General features: G+C 45.9%; 2 protein-coding genes, 2 non-coding genes and 1 pseudogene across 4 annotated transcripts; all 5 read left to right on the forward strand.

The window, feature by feature from the left end:
- The first annotated feature begins 2201 nt into the window (after positions 1 to 2201).
- TRNAC-GCA (transfer RNA cysteine (anticodon GCA)) lies at positions 2202 to 2273 on the forward strand. The gene has a single exon. It is a non-coding gene; the product is annotated as a tRNA-Cys (tRNA).
- Positions 2274 to 6673: 4400 nt separating this feature from the next.
- RPL23 (ribosomal protein L23) lies at positions 6674 to 12040 on the forward strand. Its single transcript, XM_037140625.2, has 5 exons — positions 6674 to 6737; positions 7339 to 7422; positions 7725 to 7853; positions 11677 to 11790; positions 11908 to 12040. Exons 1-5 carry the CDS (start codon positions 6725 to 6727, stop codon positions 11988 to 11990), a joined length of 423 nt encoding a protein of 140 aa, XP_036996520.1. The 5' UTR covers positions 6674 to 6724; the 3' UTR covers positions 11991 to 12040.
- On the forward strand, positions 7452 to 7587 carry LOC119045793 (small nucleolar RNA SNORA21). The gene has a single exon (XR_005081858.2). It is a non-coding gene; the product is annotated as a small nucleolar RNA SNORA21 (small nucleolar RNA).
- Positions 7864 to 11670, forward strand: LOC128626168 (U2 small nuclear ribonucleoprotein B''-like; annotated as a pseudogene).
- Positions 12041 to 17208: 5168 nt separating the features above from the next.
- On the forward strand, positions 17209 to 20370 carry CUNH17orf98 (chromosome unknown C17orf98 homolog). Its single transcript, XM_037140624.2, has 3 exons — positions 17209 to 17415; positions 19237 to 19336; positions 20213 to 20370. Exons 1-3 carry the CDS (start codon positions 17209 to 17211, stop codon positions 20368 to 20370), a joined length of 465 nt encoding a protein of 154 aa, XP_036996519.2.
- Positions 20371 to 20880: the final 510 nt, after the last annotated feature.

The raw sequence follows: 20880 nt of genomic DNA on the forward strand, positions 1-20880 counted from the left end.
CAGGTCTGTGCTCAATCCACTGAGCTACACCAGCCAGGGTTGTTTCTGTTCTCACATCTTCTTTCTGTCTCTGACTCTGATCCTCCTGCCTCCTTCTAATTAGGATCCTTGTGATTACATTGAGCTCACCCAGATAATCCAGAATAATCTCCCCATTTTAAGATCCTTAATCTAATCCCTTCTGCAAAGTCCCTTTTATCCTGGAAGGTAGCATACTCTCAAGGGGACTGGGATGTGGGAATACATGGAGGGCCATTTTTAGCCTACCACAATGGGAAGAGCAGAGCTGGAGAGCTGTGCCAGCATCCGGATTAACCGTGCCCAGGGAGGGGTTTTGTGCTCCGTGTACGTCGGATAGCTTGGAGACCATGAGGGGGCGAGGAGAACCAGGAATGACTTATTTTTTTGTCTTCACTGTCAGGGTGGATGGTGATGTGATTTCCTGAAATAAAGAAGTCTGGGAAAAGAGTACATTTAGGAAACAAAAATCAATAGCTTCTTTTTCAAACCCTTAAACAGATAGTAATAAAGTACAGCTTCCTATCCTCATGGACTCCACATTCTAGTATGGAATCCACATGTTAAGTTTGATATGCCCCATAGACATTTAAGAGGAGGGGGTAAGTACGCAGTTAGAGATCCAATTAATTCTGGATTTCAGGGACAGGTCCAGGTTGGGAACAGATTTTGGGCAGTCATCAGAGCACAGTTGGTAGTTGTTGAAGGAGGTAGTTGATTCCAGAAGTGTGCTAGATTCAATTCTTACCTGCTAGCTAGTAAGAACCAATGGATAAATTTTCAGGGATTTTTAAAGCCAATCAACTTCTCTTCAGTAGCTTAACATCAGCAGGTGGGAGTATTTGCTCCTTGGGAAATCCAGTTCCCCAGAGCCAGCTGTTTGAGCCATTTGTCAGCACACCACGGCTTCTGACTGATTCTCGTTTTCTCCAGAAAGAAAGCGGCAAGCTCTTCAGCTAAGACAGAGCCAGTGAAGGGAGATAAGGTGTGGAAGGTTTGAGACAGGGAAAGTGTTTGTCATGGTCATTTTGGAGAGTGAGAAAGTGAACCTGGTCAGTCGTTGGTGTAGGAGTATTAGACAGAGAGACCATCTGAGACCGTAAGAGTGACACAGGCTTGTAAGCTTTCCTCCAATGACATCCAGGCTTGTAATCAGATACTGAGTTTAATTAGGATTGTGGTTTGGCCATGAAGTAGGACCCAGGACTTATAGGGAACCAGGCACTGTACCAACTACTGTGGGGAACACAAAAAAGAATGCAACATGACCCTACCCGCAAGGAACTTACAGTCTAGGTGGAGAAACAATGTATATACAGCAAGGGGGGGGGGGAAGATGAGTGACAGTCGAAGCAAATGCAGAGTAGCAGAACTGCAGAGAAATGTAGCTGAAAATGAGAAAAATGAAGTACAGACTTTTTAAAAAATCAGTAGTGAGAAAGAAGAAATGGACAGGAAATTTGTTAAAGGATTCTTGAAGGTTTTATTTATTTTTTTAGAGAGAGGGGAAGGGAGGGAGAAAGAGGAAGAGAAACACTGACCTGTGGCGAGTTGCCTCTCACATGCTCCCAACCAGAGACCTGGCCTGCAACCCAGGCACGTGCCTCAACTGGGAATCCAACCGGCAACCTTTTGGTTCACAGGTCCAGCACTCAACCCACTGAAACGCATCAGGCAGGGTGGATCTTTGTTTTTTTTTTAATTTAGGGGAAACCTGTTGGTATTTGTAGAAGCCAAGGAAGAGGAGGAAGCAACTAAGATACTGCCGAGAATGGAGAAAATGGGGGCACCTCTGGTACAGGAACAGAGAGGCTCTTGGGAAAGCCAAGGGGAGCAGTTCCTCGTGCAAAGTACTGGGGTGCAGCCCAGGTTGCAGACAGGCAGGATGGAAATTAATCTTGGAGAATTCCCAGATACCAGCGGTAGAAAAGGCTGTATAGTTAATATAGGAAAGGAATACCATCGCACACACCCACAGGACCTTCAAGCATGGGCCAAAGCAGACTTTGCTCTTTTCTTCCAGAACTTTCCTGATTGCTTCTGCAATCTTTTTTTGGTTCTTTAGTATCTCTCCGGGAAATCTGAAGCAGTTGATCACAAATACCAAACTGCTATTAATCATCTGAGACATGTCTGGTCAGTAAACTCTACAATTAAACTGTAATCTCACCCTCCCCAGCAAAGTGGGTATAGCTCAGGGGTAGAGCATTTGACTGCAGATCAAGAGGTCCCCGGTTCAAATCCGGGTGCCCCCTGGTGGTCTCACCTTTAAGCCTTATCAGCCATCAAGATGGTAACAAATAGAGGCAACCTTAACCAAGCAATGGTGTGTACTGGAGACAAGAAAACATAAACTACAGTGGACTTTACACTCTGGTCCCAGGGTCAATTTGCAAGTAAAGGGATTACTGTACAATGTGATACTTGTCCACAAGTCTTCAGATATCCTTTAGATCAGTGGCTCTCAGAGTGTGTGGGGATCCTTGGGGGTCTCCCTGAGACCCTTCCTGAGAGGAAAAAGGAAACATTTCCATAACACCGCTTGACTTACCTGTGTCACTCTTGTTCTTTCATGAGTGTGTGTGGAGCTTTCCAGAGACCGCAGTGGTGTCCTGGCCTATCACAACAGTTTAAATGTGGAAACACAAAATCCAGCTGGCTTTTTTTCGTTAAGCCAGATATTAAAGGGATTTCCAAAAGTGTGTAAAACAAAGCCATTCTTCTCATCAATTTATTATCATCTGGGAAAATGTAATTATTTTTTCAGGGTTATTGTTTTAAATGAATTAACAAATAATTCGTTAATGAGTGAAGAGTGTTAAAAAGACAGGGCCCTGGCTGGTGTGGCTCAGTGGATTGAGTGCTGGCCTGTGAACCGAAAGGTTGCTGGTTCAATTCCCAGTCATGGCACATGCCTGGGTTGCAGGCCGGGTCCCCAGTTGGGGTATGTGAGCTTGATGTTTCTCTCCCTCTCTTTCTCCCTCCCTTCCCCTCTCTCTGAAAATAAATGAATAAAATCTAGAAGAAGAAGAAGGAGGAGGAGATAATAATCCCAGTGTGAAATGCTGTGGGGTAAAGTAAGATTAAGACCGAGGAGTGTCCTTGGATTTAGAAAACTCCTAGGTCACGGTGACCTTTCTCGTACAACTTCAGTCACGTAGTGAGGGTAGGAACTAGATGACAAGTCTTTGAGGAATGTGTGAATTCAGGAAGTGAGGACGTAGAGACTAACCATTCCCCAGACTTTTGGTTTTTGTAAACCGTTGAAATAATAATTTTAAAAAGAGTGGCATTTGGAGAGTGAAAAGTTGATATAAGGTTGAAAGGACTATTTTTAACACCATAAAAGAGGAAAGAAGATAATCCCGGAAAATTAGGCAGTCCTTTAAGTAGAGCAAATGCAACTTTATAGGAAATACTACCTTTCCAAATATTTCTAATTTTGTCAGAGATAAATGGAAACTTCCTCATGCCAGGATGCTGCTATATTAAAACACTGAGGTAGACTTCTTCCCTCGTTCAGCAGTCATTCACCATGTATTTATCGAGCCTGTGCTAAATGCTAGGGATACACTGTTGAACAAAAAGGACATGGATCCAGCCCTTACGGAGCTTCCAGACTAGTTATAAATTAGTTACATACTACGTGGGGATGGTCATTCAACAAACAGTCATCAAATATACATTTTTTAATTTAATTTAATTTATTTATTTTTCAGATTTTATTTATCTTTAGAAGGGAAGAGAAAGAGACAGGGAGAGAAATATCAATGTATGGTTGCTTTTCATGTGTCCCGTGCTGGGAACTGGCCCCTGCTGGGAACTGGCCTGCAACCCAGGCATATGCCCTGACCGGGAATCGAACCGCAATCCTTTGGTTCGCAGGCCCGTGAATCAAATATACATTTTAAAAATGTGATAAATAGCCCTGGCTGGTGTGACTCAGTGGATTGAGTGCTGGCCTGCGGACTGAAAGGCTGCTGGTTCAATTTCCACTCAGGCCAGGTCTCCAAGTTAGAGGTATAGGAGAGGCAACCAATTCATGTTTTGCTCTCACATTGATGTTTCCCTCTCTTTCTTCCTCCTTTCCCTGCTCTCTAAAATAAAATAAAATATTTAAAAAATTAAAATAACAGGAGCTAGTATAAAGGACACATGGACAACAGTTAAGGGGGGTAGAAGTGGGATGGAGGTGGGGAGCACTGGGGGGAGTGGGCTGGGATGGGAGTAAAAAACAGAAAACTGTACTTGAACAGTAATTTAAAAAAGGAAAGAAAATTAAAATAAAATGTAGTAAATAGTATTAAGGGAAAATGTCATGTGTTAAGAGGGCTTCTAATAGGAGAACTTGACCTGGTATGGGGGTCAGGGTAGATTTCTCTGAGAAGGAGATGTTTAAGCCAAGATCTGAAAAATCAGTAGGCATGAAATACATGATAAAGGCAGACAGTGCAGAGTATTCCAAGCATATGTGAGGCCTATGGCTATTCAGGAGCATGGACAGCATCTGGGACTACAAGCCAGCCCTTCAGAGCAAGAGACAGCGTGGTGCAAGATGAAGTTGACAAGGTGAAATGATGTCAGGTCAAGGCCTAATAGGCCATGATATGGATTTGAACTTTGATTCTAAGAACAACAGAAACCATTGGAGGATTTTAAGGAGACTGCCATAACAATATTTATATATCTGAAAAATTATTCCTGGCCATGGTATGAAGGGCGAGTGGATGGAGGTGGGAGACATCCAGGCCAGGAGATGTGTTAGGAGGCCTCAGAAGTAGTTCAGGAAAGAGGCAGAGGTGGCTTAGACCAGAGTGTTAGTAGAGTAGATGAAGAAAAGTGCATAGATTTTAGAGACATTTAGAAGGCAAACTGAAAAGAACTTGGACAGGAATCTCAGATGGACACCTGGATGGATGGTGGTTCCATTTATCAAGAGAGACAAATCTGGTGAGGAAATCATATGTTCAGAACTACATAGAATTTGGCTGAGACGTGAAGGAGACAGAAAATTAACAAACCAACATTTCTGTGTTCTCAGTTACTGTCAGATTCATAAAAAGGCGACTCTAGTAGCTACAAAAGCTGGAAGGATCAAGTGAAGGCATTTTAAGAGTAATAAACTTATAAATTCATAGATTTATAAACTTATTTTATTTTTAATCCTCGCCCGAGGATATATTTATTGATTCTAGAGAGAGAGAAAAAGGGGGCAGGGAGGGAGGGAGAGAGAGAGAAATATCCATCTTCTGCCCCCCCACATGCCCCCCCCACTGGGAACCACACCTGCAACCACACCTGTCACCTAGCCCTGTGCCCAGATCAATACACTTCTTAATATTAAAGGGACCCAGAGCTTAATCCATGGTCTTCTTTATTTACTTTTTGTAATCTCATCCTCTATCCTGGCTTTAGTATATCTACGTGCTGACAACTCTCACAATTATATCTCCTTCTCTCCAGAATTCCAGACTACTATGCCCGACTTGCTATTTAAATCTCCTTTTGTTGTCTAAACATCTAACCTAACAAAGCCAAAACTGAACTCCTACTCTTATCCTACACACCTATTCCTCCCATAACTTTCCCCATCTCCGTTAATGCAATGCCATCTTCCACTGGGTCAGACCTAAAACCTTAGAGACATTTTGACTCCTCTCTTTCTTATACGCCCCCACAAACACATCCTGCATCTTGATCACATCACAGTACCTCTGCTGCTACCACTTGAGTCCAAACCACCTTGCTGTTCCTACTGCTCAGGCACACTCTGGCCTTAGGGCTTCCGCTCTTCCCTGGACATTGGTATTACTAACTCACCTTAATAAAGTTTTACTCTAAAGTCAACTTCTTCCATGAAGCCCTCAATGACGATTTTATTTGAATTGTAGTTTGCCTCTCCTCACACTTCCTGATGCCTCTTAACTTGTTCTACTTTTATTTTTTATAATACTTAATATCACCTAACACACTATATATTGCAATTAATTGTATCCATTGTTCAATGTCTAATATCCACCTCCACCACCACGCAGCAGTGAGCTCCATAAGGGCAAGAATGTTTACTTGTTTTGCTCGCTGTTGTAGTCTAATGTATGCCCAGGACATTATCTGGCATCAAGTGGGCACTCAATTAATATTTAAATGAATGTAGTGTTGACAGAAAGAAATCAGAAAAATGGGAGAGATTGAAACTATGTAAGGGGTAATTAATGAAGCAAGATATCTAATGTACAGATGGGAACAGGCACAGGTATATGGAATTACCTGTAGTGTTAGAATGGCACTTAATTATATCACATCCTAATGAGATCATTTAGCATTTTCCCTAACCCTCCCACGCTCTGGTTCTTTGGGGGCTCCTACAGAGCACGGTGTTTTCATCATTTCTGAGCCAGGTAACCAGCCAGGTCCCTGGTACTAAGTACTCAAAAGAGGGTGTTCGGTAAACTAACAAACCGACGTTTCTGTGTTCTCAACTACTTTCGAACTGGTAGAGAGGAGACTCTACGATTCACTGGTTCCAGCAGCTCTCAACCCCGCAATCGGCCACTTCCGGCACTTGACACGTAATAACAGCGCGCCCTAGTGGGAAGAGGCGGGTTGAGCGAACTCCCGGTCACGTGACGACAATGGGGCGGGCACGAAGTTCATATCCCAGCATGCCTTGTTCATACTTCCTTTCTATTCCTTTCCGGCGTCCAAGATGTCGAAGCGCGGTGAGACTCTGGCTCTGGTGGGGATCCTCTACCATCTGTCGCGTGGTGGCTGCTGGCCTCGCCAGGAGCGGCAGCCGTGGGCAGCTGGGGCGCTTTGCTCTCGTCCGAGTGGGAGAGGGTGACGGGTGGCACCGCGAGGATATCGCCTGGGCCGCCGAAAGTGGCGGTGGGGGCCCCCTGGAGAGTTGAGCTGGCAGGAGCCAGACACGAATCCAGACCGAAGCCCAGACCGAAGCCCGCAAGATCACTCCTCGCGTAGTGCTGCGCTAATGGGGTTGAAGCCGGAGTGGCTTAGGCTCTAGAGTGCGCTGCTTGTGCGGTCTCCCACTTTGCAGGAAGATCCATGGTGCAAAAGTTGAAGCGAGGGTTGAGTCTTCTAGGCCCTTTAATCTCAGTGTAAGGGTGGTCACAATGAGGAATTGGCTTTTTGACGTGAAGACTGTTGGCACACAGGGAGAGGAGTACATGGAGCCCCAGAGACAGCGACTCTGTAGTTACTGTTTCCAAAGCATATGCGAATGAATTCATAGCCTGAGAATAAGGAGGGAACTCCGAACCATGACCGGACCGTGATCTCCCCTGTTTCTCTTCCTACCCATAGGACGTGGTGGGTCCTCCGGGGCGAAATTCCGGATTTCCCTCGGTCTTCCGGTAGGAGCTGTGATCAACTGTGCTGACAACACAGGTGAGACCTGGCTGCACCCTGCCAAACTGCCCCTTTGAAAAGCACTCGTTGGGCCTTTTGCTAATGACCCACTGAGCCGTCAAGAAAGGGCAAAGTAAAAACACCGCTTTTGGGTGAAGTGGCAGCATGTCGTGTTGTTTCACTTCAATCGGTGGTGTGACAAGGGGTTCCACCTTGGGGGGCTGAGTCTGAGTAGAGGGGAGGGGCTTTGGAAGTGTTGGGGGAATACTACACTGGCAGAGCTGCCTGGTAGGTCCTCAAAAAAAAAAAAAACAACCTTACCTACTTACATATTTTTATAGGAGCCAAAAACCTGTATATCATCTCCGTGAAGGGGATCAAGGGGCGACTGAACAGGCTTCCTGCTGCTGGTGTGGGCGACATGGTGATGGCCACCGTCAAAAAGGGCAAACCAGAGCTCAGGAAGAAGGGTGAGTAGACTAACCCAGCCGTCCTGTTGCCTAGTGGACAGCCGAAGACTTCTCCGTTTCTTGAAAAAGGGAACAATAATTTGACCATTCCTGAGGCCTCTCAAAGTTTGAGTTCCTTTCAGGGGGCAGTATGAAATAACCTGAGTTCTTTGCTGGCTCCCGGTGTAATTTGGGAGCCTCCCTTCCAACACTTATTTTCCCTGGCAAGTCCACCTCACATCACATTCCTACACCCATGGGAACAAAAGCGCTATGGTGTGACCTTTAGAGTTGTCTCTTATACTGAGGTTCTTTAGTTCATTACTGATTCCGAAAGAGAATGGTGGTACTGGCGTGCTTTCAAGTGGTTAGAATCAGCATGTAGAGCATCTGACCTATTAACTAGCACTTTGGTAAGTGTGGAATAACATGTATTAATCTTTTTTTTGTAATTATTTTATTGATATTTAGGGAGAGGGAGAAACATCGTATTTATGCGTTCACTGGTTGATTCTTGCATGTGCCCTGACCAGGGATGGAACCGCGGCCTTGGCATTTTGGGACAGTGCTCGAAGCAACTGAGCTACCCAGCCATGGCCAGTAGTTTTTATTCTTTAAGTCAGGGTGTTTTTTTAAAGATGAGATCAGCTCAAGTTTGTGGCATTTTCAAAAGTTTGACATAATTGCTTCTAAATCTCTTGACATAAATTAAAACAGGGGCTGCCCGTTGCTTAATCATGGGCTACTTCCTAAAAGGTTTCCCGCTGGGTATGTGAATCAAAGGGGGAGGCCCAGGAGCAGTCTGACCAGTGATAGTCTGTCTGGCTTTAGAAAAGCTTCTGATTCCTGGTGCACTTTTCACTTTTCAGCTCCTGAGTTTTTCTTGTCTAGTCTATCTCCACTCTGGGATGTCTTGCTTTCCTTGAGAAGTCCTAGCTGTCTTACACAGAAGTGACAGGTCTCAGCCACATGACACAGTTACTCCTTGTGGGCTCCCATATGCCCCTCCCCACTCCAGTTTTTAGCTTTTTGGTCAGAAATCTTACTTTGTTCACTTTCAATATCCTTTTGAGGGCTTGGTAGGCAGGGGGTAAGTAGCATTGTGGTTAAGCATTGATGAGTCCACATGTAGGTTGGGATTGGCACACAACCAGACAGGCTTCCCTTCTAGAACACTCACTGGGCCTGACCTGTGGTCTGGGGGGCCGTCAGGGAAGGGCAGAGCAGCTGGCCATTGCTGCAGGCAAGGCGGCAGCAGCATGTGCTGTGTGTCTCCGAGAGCTGTGGGACAGGCCAGAGAGCGTCTCATGCTTCTAAAAACAGTTGTGAATTCCCAACTATTAACATGCTTTTTGGTCCTTGTTTCTGGTAAATGAATACTTCCCCTCACCTCAGACTTAATGTGTTGTACACAGAAATGTGGAAAGGGGTGGGAAGTCGAGAATGTGGATTTGTGTGGCCCTGTTTATCTGCTAAGTTTATTTGTGAGGATTGAAATAGTTTATAAGCGGGTGAGGGTCCAACAGAGGGGACTCAGAGTAAATATTAGTTACTTATCCCTGATTGTGTATTTTTTTTTAAGATTGTATTCATTTATTTTTAAAGAGAGGGGAAAGGAGGGAGAAAGAGAGGGAGAGAAATAGATGTGTGAGAGAAATAGTGATTGGTTGCCTCTCATGCCCCCAACTGAGGACCTGGCCTGCAACCCAGGCATGTGTCCTGAATAGGAATCAAACCAGCAACCCTTTGATTCACAGGCCGGCACTCAATCCACTGAGCCACACCAGCCAGGGCTGATTGTGTATTCTTGTTAAGCATTTGATTGCAGGCTGTGTACGGAGCTCAAGTCAGCTCAAGGACAGCCACTGTGTTTTTCAGTGTCTGATCTTGGGTTTGGAAAAGGTAACTATTACCCCTATTTTACAAGAGGAAAACTTAAGCTCCAGAAGATTAACTTACTCAAGGTCTCCAGTCTAGTATCAGTCAAGATTTAAATCAGGGTGTGTTCTGTTAAAAAGTTATCTGTGACCCTGGAAAAGTCTCTCCAAAAGGTAAATGTGATCACACAAGAAAAAGTTGAATTTCAGTTAACCAACACTTAGACCCCCAAGAGGTAATCAGTATTAATATTTGGTTGCATGTCCTTCTTTCCTGCCTTCTAAGCAAAAAAACTAGCTTGTAAACTTTACTGTGGAAATGGAGCTGTATCTTCCCGTAACCCATTTTATTTGCTGAATGGCTGATTGTCCTCTATTTTAAAAACTACAGATTACGCATAATCACTTTAAATGGTTCCTTTCTGTGCGTACGTCATGCCATATTTGGGGTAATTCTAAATGTTTGCTCTGCTAAAAGCATGCGTGCCCTGCAGGTAGAAAGGTATTTGAACACATCACTGGCCTCAGGCTGTTTAAACAGTTTAACCCAAAACAGGGATACCGGACAAAGTCAAACAATTTATGTCAACAATACAAATGACAATATTAAAGAATTGAAGAGGTTCTTGTTCATTTTCTGGTAAACCACTGCATATCCAGTGTGCAAAAACAGATTCTGATGAAATACCTAAAATGAATGGTACTACTGCTGACAAAGAATAAAAAAGTAAAAACTGGAACATAGGGCAATGACTGCAAATCAAAAGCCTGGTCAGGGAACCTCAAATTCAGCTGAAGTGCACATCAGACCCTTGGGTCCCTTGACTACCCTCCAAACTATATTCCTTAGTAATTTACTAGAAGAAATTGATGAGATGATGTTATCCACGCTGTTTGATCAGTTTCCTGGTTTCAAGGAAGTATATTTGGTACCTGAGAGGCATGACATTGCATATGTTGAATTTGGAAATGACGGGCTACCTGGAGCTTCCAGGGATGCTTCACAAGGATTTAAGATCACACTCTCCCATCCAATGAAGATCACCTGTGCTAAGAAACAATACTTGGGCCATGGCTGGTGTGGCTCAGTGGAATAAGCACTGGCCTGAGAACCAAAGGGTTGCCAGTTCAATTCCCAGTCAGGCACATACCTGGGTTGCAAGCCAGGTCCCCCATTGGGGGCACACAACAGGCAACCACATGTTGATGTTTTTCTCCCTCCCTTCCCCTCAGTCTAAAAATAAATAAATAAAATCTGTTTAAAAAAATAACATTTGGGATGGTTGTCTTTAGAGGACTTGGTATTGTTTATAGTGCTTTTATACCATTTGGCCAGGCCACTTCAGTAGGTGGGGGATGGGTTGTGAAAGTGAGATTCTTGTGCAGGTTTTCTTTTTAATTACCCAGTCTTTAGCCTTATTGAACTATGAAATATGAAGGTCTCAATTTCATGTAATAAACTTTGTGTTCTATTTTTAAGACAGTATTTGTGAAAAGGTACAGTATGGTCCTGGTCCTGGGCATACTCGGGAGTGTGCGTGAACGCATTATACGCACTAGAGGGAACAGGTTTGGGGGTAAATTAATTGGTGTATGAATGAGTTTATATCTGTAAAACCTGCGGTATGGAACATATTCCAACAAATTCTTGGAAGCAGTAGTTTTTAGATCAAGGTATATACTTTCTTTGAGGTTTTATGTATACAAGGATGGAATGTTGCCTAATAAATTAATAGCTTGAACTCCCTACTCAGTCTGGAGTGGGGGTTATGCCCTGTTCTGTGGCTCTAGGAGATGGACAGCACCCACCTATCAGGTGAAATGGGAAGAAGTACAGGAAGTGTTCAGTGAGTTTCCTACATACGTCTTTTCAGATGCGAAATATTGGGGAGCTAGACCTGCAGACTGTTTTCTCGTGATGGCAGTGGGGGCTGACAGATGGCTGACTGCTGTCCTTTTTCCCTTAGTACATCCAGCGGTAGTGATTCGACAACGAAAGTCATACCGGAGAAAAGATGGCGTGTTTCTTTATTTTGAAGATAATGCGGGGGTCATAGTAAACAATAAAGGTGAAATGAAAGGTAAGGCCCCACGTGGTTCCTTACATCTTGGAGACTGGATGATTTAATTCTGGGTCGGGAGTACAGACAAAGGAGGACCCTCTGATCTTACCTGATACTTCATTCTTCTTTGTGCAGGTTCTGCCATCACTGGGCCAGTTGCAAAGGAGTGTGCAGATTTGTGGCCCAGGATTGCATCCAACGCTGGCAGCATTGCATGATTCTCTGGTGTGTTTGGAAAGAAAAAACAATTAAAAATTATTTCCTCCCACTGCTTGCCTTCCTGTTCATTGTGAGATGTGTCACTTTTTTTTTTTTAATCTTCACCAGACGATACATTTAAAGAGAGGAAGGGAGGGAGAGAGAGAAACATCAATGGGTTTCTTTTCATATGTGCCCTGACTGCACCCCAACTGGGGTGGAATTGGACCCACAATGTTTTGGTGTATGGGGACGACGCTTCGACTAACTGAACTACCGGCCAGCGCTGCGTGTCACTCTTGTTGGCACCACCTGATCCTTGCCTGCTTTGTAAAGTGGAAAGTACTCAGCAGACTTTCTGAGAGCCTATGTAAAAGAAGATAAATAGTCCCTGCACTTTGGTGAGTGTGAAGAACTTTTAGAACTTTGCAGTTTTTGCTATAAAAACGAGGTACTTGGGTTTGGAGTCAGTAAAATGGCAGGTACTGCTCGATGACAGGTAATCCCAGGTAATAGCCGTGCATTGACAAATGTATTTCAAGGTAAGGTGGAGTGTTCAGGTCCTGGATACACTTGCAGAGTTCAAGGAGTGATGTGAGTGGGAGCCGGGTACACACCTGGATATGCGCAGGCTTTGGCATTCACAGGTTTTGTTTGAGGGGATTGGCGTGTAAGAGCATTTTTGTAAAACTTAACCCATGGTAAATACCATGTAAATTTGCTCCTGTGGAAGATGATTAATTGTGTCTGCAAGTTTTTTGCCCTAATATATCTGCCAAACCCTGGTTTGGGAATGAATGATACAATCACACCAGCACAATAGGCGTATATCCCAGCAAGTTCTGCCTGAAGGTATTGAATGTTGGAGTTTTTTCCACACCATGGCTTACATGACAGGGCCTCCTGGGGTGAAGGAGCACTCAGCTGGTTTGGGTCAATAGTCCAACCTAAAGATGTTGGAATTGGCTTTTTAGACTAAAGTTTTGTGTTCATGTCTGGTATTTTGAAAATAACATGGTATCTGTAAGTTGGGTATGATCCAAGACCGAAGCTTATACTACATGAAGACCCTACCTAGCACATAATCACTTGGTGAAGTGTTATCCTTTTGTCCAAGAATAGGAATGGAATTCACCAGAATTAGCAGTGACTTTCAGCCAGAGGAGTTAAATGTGTCCAAGCCACATCCCAGACCGATTAAGTCAGACTAGAGGTAGGACTAGATTTCCAAGGTGTAGACAACACTAAGAACCAGTACTCTGTGGACAGAGCCAGTCTCAGTTTTAGGAACATGAAAGAAATCTGGAAATGTCTAAAATAGATTTGGCTTCTCTGCCATCGTGTGGTCCAGCCTACTGAATTTCAAATCTGTTGTTCTGAAATATTGATAAGAAGAACTCCGATCCATTGAAAATGAGTCCTTTTAGCTCACTGTGACAGAGAAGAGGTCTGTCCAGAAAAAGCCCAGCCACTGTAACACCACAAGGACAGTGCACAATGTCAATGTAACCTGGCAGCCAAGGAGAGTGAACTAGAATGGGCATGAATGAACAGTGATAACTTCACTATACTAGTCAGTGGGGCCAGTATATGCCATTGGGTGAGCACGTGTACTGTGTGGCCGTTGCATTCAAAATGACTGAGCAGGTAGAGCAATGAATATCAGATTTTGCATTAAGTTTGAATATTCCCCCCGAAACTGCTCAGGTGATTTGGAAGGCTTTCAGGGATGGTGCAATGAGTGCAATGCAAATAAAATGTGGCACAAATGCTTCAAAAATGGTCAAGAATCTGGAAAGTGATCCATGGTCTGGAAGGCCTGCAACAAACAGAACACCTGATCATGTTGAACATGTACAGGCTGCAATCAACAAAGATTGACGACTGACTGTGAGAACTAGAAGCTGATCTGGGGATTCCAAAAGCTGCTGTGTCTGAAATTTTGATACAGGATCTTGGCATGAAATGTGGCAAAATTCTGTGGCTTTTGCTCCCAGAGCCAAAGGAACATTGTGCTGCAGTTGCTAATGACTTGATTCAAACCATTACCAGTGAACCAGATTTCCTCAAGAAGGTCATAATCAGAGATGAGTCATGGATCTATGGCTGTGATTCAGAAACCAAGGCCCAGTTGTCCCAATGGAAGTCACCTGGTTCTTCATGGCTGAGGAAGGTGTGACAAAGTTGCAGCAAGATCAAGAGCATGTTAACTATGTTCTTTCATTGGGAAGGTGTCCACGAATATGCCCCTCCAGGCCAAACAAGGAGTACTCACTCCCTCAATGTTCTGGGTTGAAGGATGCAATACACTGAAAACGGCCGCAGCTGTGGGCAACTGGTGATTGACAGCTTCATCGCTACAACACATCTGCTCATGCATCACCTCTCCTGCAGAGTTTTTTGGCAAAACATCAATCACCCACGTAACCCAGTCCCCAGAGTTGGCACCCTGTGACTCCTGGCTTTTCCCCAAACTAAAATCACCTTTGAAAGGGAAGAGATTTCAGTCCATCAGTGTGATTCAGGAGAATATGATGGGCAGCTGATGGCAATTCCAACAAAGGATTTTGCAGTTTTGAACAGTGGAAGAGACACTGAGAGAACTGTGAGGTCCCAAGGTGCCTGTGTTGAAGGGGACTGAGGTGTCATTGTCTTATGTACAATATTTCTTGTATCTTCTTCAATAAATGTCTACTTTTCATATGATAGAGTTGGATACTTTCTGGTCAGATCTCATACGTATGAAATTACCTTTCTGCATCAAATGTGAGGTGTGAGGGCTAGGCCTGTCATTTTTCCCACTTGTCCTCTTGTGTCCATGTGTTTTCCAGTTTCCTTTGAAGGTTTAATAGAATGGACTCAGACTACAGACTTCCTATAATTTCAGATTTGACTTATCATTGCTCTCCTATCATAAGGTAGAAAGGTTAAATAATGTTGCACACTGAATTGCCAAGATTAATGATTTTTTATTTATTTATTTTTAGAGAGAGAGGAAGGGAGGGAGAAAGAGGGAGAGAAACATCCATGTGTGGTTGCCTCTCGTGGCCCCCATTAGGGACCTGGCCCGCAACCCAAGCATGTGCCCTGACTAGGAATCGAACCAGCGACCCTTCAGTTCACAGCCCATGCTCAATCCATTGAGCTACCCCAGCCAGGGCCCAGGATTAATGATTTTTTAAAAATATTTTATTTAGCCCTGGCTGGGGTAGCTCAATGGGTTGAGCGCAGGCCTATGAACCAATGGATCACAGTTCAATTCCCAGTCAGGGCACATGCCTGGGTTGCAGACCAGTTCCCAGCAGGGGACGCATGAGAGGCAACCATACATGGATATTTCTCTCCCTCTCTCCTTCCCTTCCCCTCTAAAGATAAATACTTTAAAAAATACTAATTTAGAGAGAGGGTAAGGGGAGGGTAAGGGAGAGAGGACAGAAACATCAACGTGAGAGAAACATCAATTGGTTGCCTCTGGTACACGCCCCTTAGGGGACAACCCAGCATTTGCCCCGTGGAACCAGCAACTTTTCCACACCCAACCAAAGGAGACACACCGGTCAGGACAGAATAAGTGATTTTTGTGTATAGGTATAATAATCTTTTTCTCAGCAATGCATGTGCCTCTATATAAAAATAGTAATAGTGAATAAAAGAACCCCTCTTTGAGCATTGGCCAGCGTGGCTCAGTTGGTTGGGCTTGGCCGTCATACCACCAAGCGAGGGATCACTGGTTCAATTCGTCAGTGCACAGGCCTGGTTGTGGGGCCAGGCCCCAGGTTGGGGTGCGTGAGAGGCAACTGGTTGATGTTTCACACATCGATGTTTCCCTCTCTTACTCCCACCCTCTCCCTCTGTCTAAAAATAAATAAATAAAATTTAAAAAAAAAAAAAAGGAAAAGAAGAACCCCTCTTTGAGCCTGTAAAATGAGGGTAATAACACCTTAGATCCGGTGTGAGCAGTTTGTATAAGGTGCTTTGATGTGTGAAGCATTCATGTAAGGCTTTAATTAAGGGGAAATTTGGAGAAGTTAAAAGTATAAAAGAGGATGTAAAAGTCACCTGTAGACATGTGGCTCAGTGGATTGAGCACCCGCCTGCAAACCAAAGGGTCACCAGTACCAATCCCAGTCAGGGCACATGCCTGGGTTGCAGGCCAGGTTCCCCAGGAGGGGGCACACAAGAGGCAACTGCACGATGTTTCCCTCTCTCCCTCCCTTCCCTTGCCTAAAATTAAGTAAATAAAATCTTTTTTAAAAAGTTCAAAAATATTTTTCAAAAATCACCTATAGTCATAACTAAAAAAAAGTCATTTACATTTTGCTGTATCCTATCATATATACATAAAGTTAGCCAGAGAAAAAGTACAGTAATGTGTCAATCTAGTTTTTTTTTGGTGGGGGGGTGGTCAGCTAACAAGTGGAGGAATACCAGTTGATGAAAGGAATTGGGTGCAGCCCAGACTGGTGTGGCTCAGTGGGTTGGGTGTCCTTCCACAAACCAAAAGGTCACTGGTTCAATTCCTGGTCAGGGCACTTGGCCTCGATTGCCTTTCCCCAGTCAGGGACATGTGGGCAGCAACCCATGGGTGTTTCTCTTACACACACATAGATAGATGTTTCTCTCCATCTCTTTCTCCCTCCCTTCCCATCTCTAAATAGAATCTTTTTAAAAATAGGAGAAAGGGGGAAGTGCTTTAAGTAGAATTAACCGGAAGGAAGTCAGGAGACCTGAATTTGGGTTCTGGATCTCCCACAAAATGGATTTAGGGAATATTCCACTCTGTCTGAGCTTCGACTTCCAGTTCTATAAATTGAGAGCTGGATGTAGATTCTATCTCAACTCTTGGATCCATTCTGGGAACAAGATTTTCAGCGGAACCGAGTTGGGGGAAAATGTATATGATAAAGTGGGAACAGAGAATCTTGCTCGGAAAGGAACCGGGGAAGCTGGGCCCGACTGCAAGCTCAAGGCCCACATTCAGTAATCCTCTCTTCTCCGCTTCCATCTCAGTGGTTTTGCTTGGTCTCCTCCTGGTCGACCCTCACGGGAGGGGGGGGGGGCGGGCATGAAAGCAAATTCACCCTCCACCCTAAGAGACTACGCACTGGGTGGGGACAATAGGGTTTGTGTCGCAGGGGTCATGGGTCTTGACACCACGTAACAATGCGCAGGGAAGTCCCCACCTAGGGCCCACCACTCCCACCAGGGAGGAGGCCCGGGCAGGCTGTGCTGGTTGGGATGGCGCACTTATGCGAGTGTCCTCTGCGGTTGGAGAAGAGCTTCATCTTGGATGGGGTGGCCGTGAGCACCATGGCCCGCTCCTATGAGCAACTGAAGCCCAAGCTCTGGTCCGCGATTCCGCCTTATAATGCGCAGCAGGACTCCCACACCCACCGGTACTTCAGTAGCCACGTGGTCCCGCCCATTTTGCGGAAAACTGATCAGGTAGATCAGGAGCGCCACAAAGCACCCCACTGTCTCTGACTGCGTCCGCAGAGGCTGGCCCTGGTGGCAGGGCCATCTTCCCAAATCCTGGCGTCTCTCACTAAGGGGGCTTCCCTACTCCCACCTCCCTTGGGTTTTTTTGTTTTGTTTTGTTTTTTCCAAAAAGGGCAAACTCTTCAAAAAGATAAATTTCAGAGAAAGGGGAAGGGAAAGAGAGAGAGAAACATCAATATGTGGTTGCCTCTCGCGCACCCCGTGCTGGGGACCTGGCCTGCAACCCAGTCGTGTGCCCTGACTGAGACCTCCTGGTTCACAGGCCCCGCGCTCAATCTGCTGAGCCACACCAGCCAGGGCTCCCGCAGTTTTCTTAACTGATCCCCTGGAACTGGACCAGGAAGGTGACAGGTGTTGAGCGTGAGCTCACTGCGCTCACAGAATCGCCTTCCGCCCCTGAACTTGAGAATGACCTCCTTTCGGATTTCTGCAAGCCTAGGGAACGGGGCTCGAAGCTGCCTCTCGGTGGTTTCCCTGCAGAGACCTCGCCAGCGCCTTTCCTGCCCCGCTCTGCTTGCCCTCAAGCGCTTTCCCCGTACCCTTCTCTCTCCCAAGTTCCCAGAGTCCCTTCTTTGCCCCTGTAACTTGTTTCCTGAGTCCATTTCTTCTACCGCTCACTTTTAGCTCTGTAACTTTCTAAACAAGCTTTTTCTTATTGAAAAAAAAAAAAAAAAAGCTTGGTTTTTTCCCAAACCCGTTTCCACTGTCTTTTTGATGTCACCAACTCGCTCTTTGGGGTGATATCACGCTGCAAATCCTCTAAAAACACGAAGTCCCTCAAGTGAACAAAACTATTTAGACCCACCGAGCACCACGCCCTCTTTCTGGTGACGTCACAATTGCAGCGGGGCTGGCTCCCCGCACAGTGAGCTCAAACCCACCCAGGCCTTTTCCTCGGGGGTGTCGCCCCTCCCCTCCAAGCAGACCACCTCCCTGGGATCGAAGATTCTGAGGCTATTTCCTAATGGTTCCAATTTCTTTCACCACTTGCCTGCAATATTCGTGCCTGTATATGTCACAGTGGTAGTTATACGGCTTAATGGGGGTTATTCGGTGAACAAACGTGTGTGTGTGTGTGTGTGTGTGTGTGTGTGTGTGTGTGTGAGATCCCGGGTGTTTGTGTGTGTGTGTGTATGGGTTCAGCACACACCTATATGTTCATACATCTGTATGCACCACGCCTGAGTGTGCGTTTGCTGTTTACTCATGTAACTTTTATGGCAGAAGGAACCAGAGTCTGATGGGTAAAAAGAGAACAATGAATATTTAAAAGCCTCAAAAGAATATAGTGTACATACTTCTGAAACTTTCAGTGTTTAAATTAAATTTCATATTTAATTGCCACAACCGCCATTTGTGGTCGGCATTATTTTCGTTTAAATGAAGATGTTTATTGGACCTTTCCTACGAGAGGCCCTTCGTTTGAGCCATCTGACTTAAATCTCTCAGCAACCCTCCTTTTACTGATGAGGAAATTGGGGTTCAGAAAACCTAGGTCAGTGGCATAAGTCATGCAGCTTGTTCACAGCAAAGTTGCAACTTGGGACCCGTCTGGCAGCAGGCACCGAGCCCTTAAGTGCCAAGCTACACAGCCCCTCCCTGAGAGGCAATAGAGGGCAACAGGTACGGTATATTTCATGTGTCTGACCCTGTCACCCCTGGCGGTGGCCCCTGCCCACTCCCCTCAGCAAGCCCCAGGGGAGGCTGCCCCGGGGCATCTCTCAGCACGGAGCTGACGGTCTTCTGTATTCTCTCCCTCACTTTCAGGACCACGGCGGGACGGGAAGGGACGGCTGGATAGTGGATTATTTCCACATCTTCGGGCAAGGGCAGCGATACCTCAATAGGAGAAGCTGGGCAGGGGCAGGCAAGTGCCACTTTACTTTCAGCCTCTCCACAGTCCCCCCAGGAAGAGTGGTGCGCATCCCCCAGTTCCAAGAGAGAAACCGGGCAGTAGAGAGACCTGGTTGGGGGGAGGCGGGCCAGGGAATGCATCCTCCAGCTTTTCTTGTATGTGAGCAGATAGTGTCACAGTGTGCCTTATGTTTGGTTAGGCAGCACCTACTGTGTGTTAGGTGCTTTTTACCCTCACACTAACCCCATGTTGCAACCTAGGCAACTGAGACTTAGGGAGTTAGAGTGACTTACTGAGAAGGTTCTGAGGGGATTGCAATCCCACTTTCTCTCACTCTAAGGCCTGTGTCCCTCCCATTGCTCCTGAGCAAGCTATGTCCTGCTCATTTTTTCAGGCACAGTTAAGAAGCAACAGGAAAGGGACAGTTGGGAGATGTTTTTCTGACAGGGTGAGCCCTCCTCCTTGCCAACTGCACCACCCTTTGGCCACGCTCTAGTCACATGATCCTTTGTACCCTTGAGCCAAATTGAACTCATCCATTTTCTCCAGGTGGGTCAGAGGCAAGGGGGAAAATTTGTCAGTCCTTCTAGGAGCAAGGCAGGTTGGGCCAAACCTAGAAGTTTCTGACTCTCCCGTACCATTCGCCCTCCTCCTGCATGCTCTCGCTGGTAGGAGGTTGGGTTTCTAGGAAGCCATCTGTGTCCTTGACTCCACCAGCCCTTGGCTTTTTCAGTCAAGAGGCTGGAAACATTGGAGGACTGAGGGTTCGTCTAGACATGGGGGGCACAGCAACCGAAGCTGGGTTGGCACCCTAACACCAGCCCTGTGGGAGTGGAGAAAGCAAGAGGGGGCGGAGTGCAGGTTCAGGCCTCTCTCTCCACCCCCAAGGGCATTCCCTCCAGCAGGTGACTGGGCACAGCTACTACAACGCTGACCTGAAAATGAACAGGGGCTTCAATGGTCAGTTTGGCTACCGCAGGAACACCCCGGCCCTCCGCCAGCGCTCGTCTGTCTTTGGAGAGGTCACCCAGTTTCCTCTCTTCTAACAGCAGCCCTTCCCTTCACACTCTTCAACCTGAATTTCTATGACAGACATTTAGGTGAACTCAATGGTATTCTGTATAAAAACCGTTTTTCACCTGCGCCTCTAAGCCTGCTCTTTCTTCCTTGAGGTAGGGCAGGGGGCAAACTAGCTTCTCCACTCTGAGCTCCTCTTCCCCAACGCAGAGGAGGTGAGAGGACCAGGATTTCTCGGACCCGTGCCCTTACGCTCCAGCCAGCGAGTGCCAAGCTGGAGAGGCCTTGCTGTCCCCTGCCAGTGTGGCAAGGAGGAACCACACTACCTAACCCTCTACAAGCCTGTTCCCCAGGCATCCACAGGGCCAGGTCAGAAGCCGGCTATGGTTTCCGAACGGAGCAAGCAGTGTGGCCACAAGGACTGGCCGTTGGTCGCCCTGGAAAGGATTTCCTGATTTTCCTGTCAGCCTATTCAAAAGAACCGACATTTCCCTCTCCTTTCCACTTTGAGTTCATCCAGAGGCCGGGCACGAACAAGG

The sequence above is a fragment of the Artibeus jamaicensis genome, unplaced genomic scaffold (genome assembly GCF_021234435.1).
Source record: "Artibeus jamaicensis isolate MK-2021 breed Jamaican fruit bat unplaced genomic scaffold, CSHL_Jam_final contig_1998, whole genome shotgun sequence".
Lineage (NCBI taxonomy): Eukaryota > Metazoa > Chordata > Mammalia > Chiroptera > Phyllostomidae > Artibeus > Artibeus jamaicensis.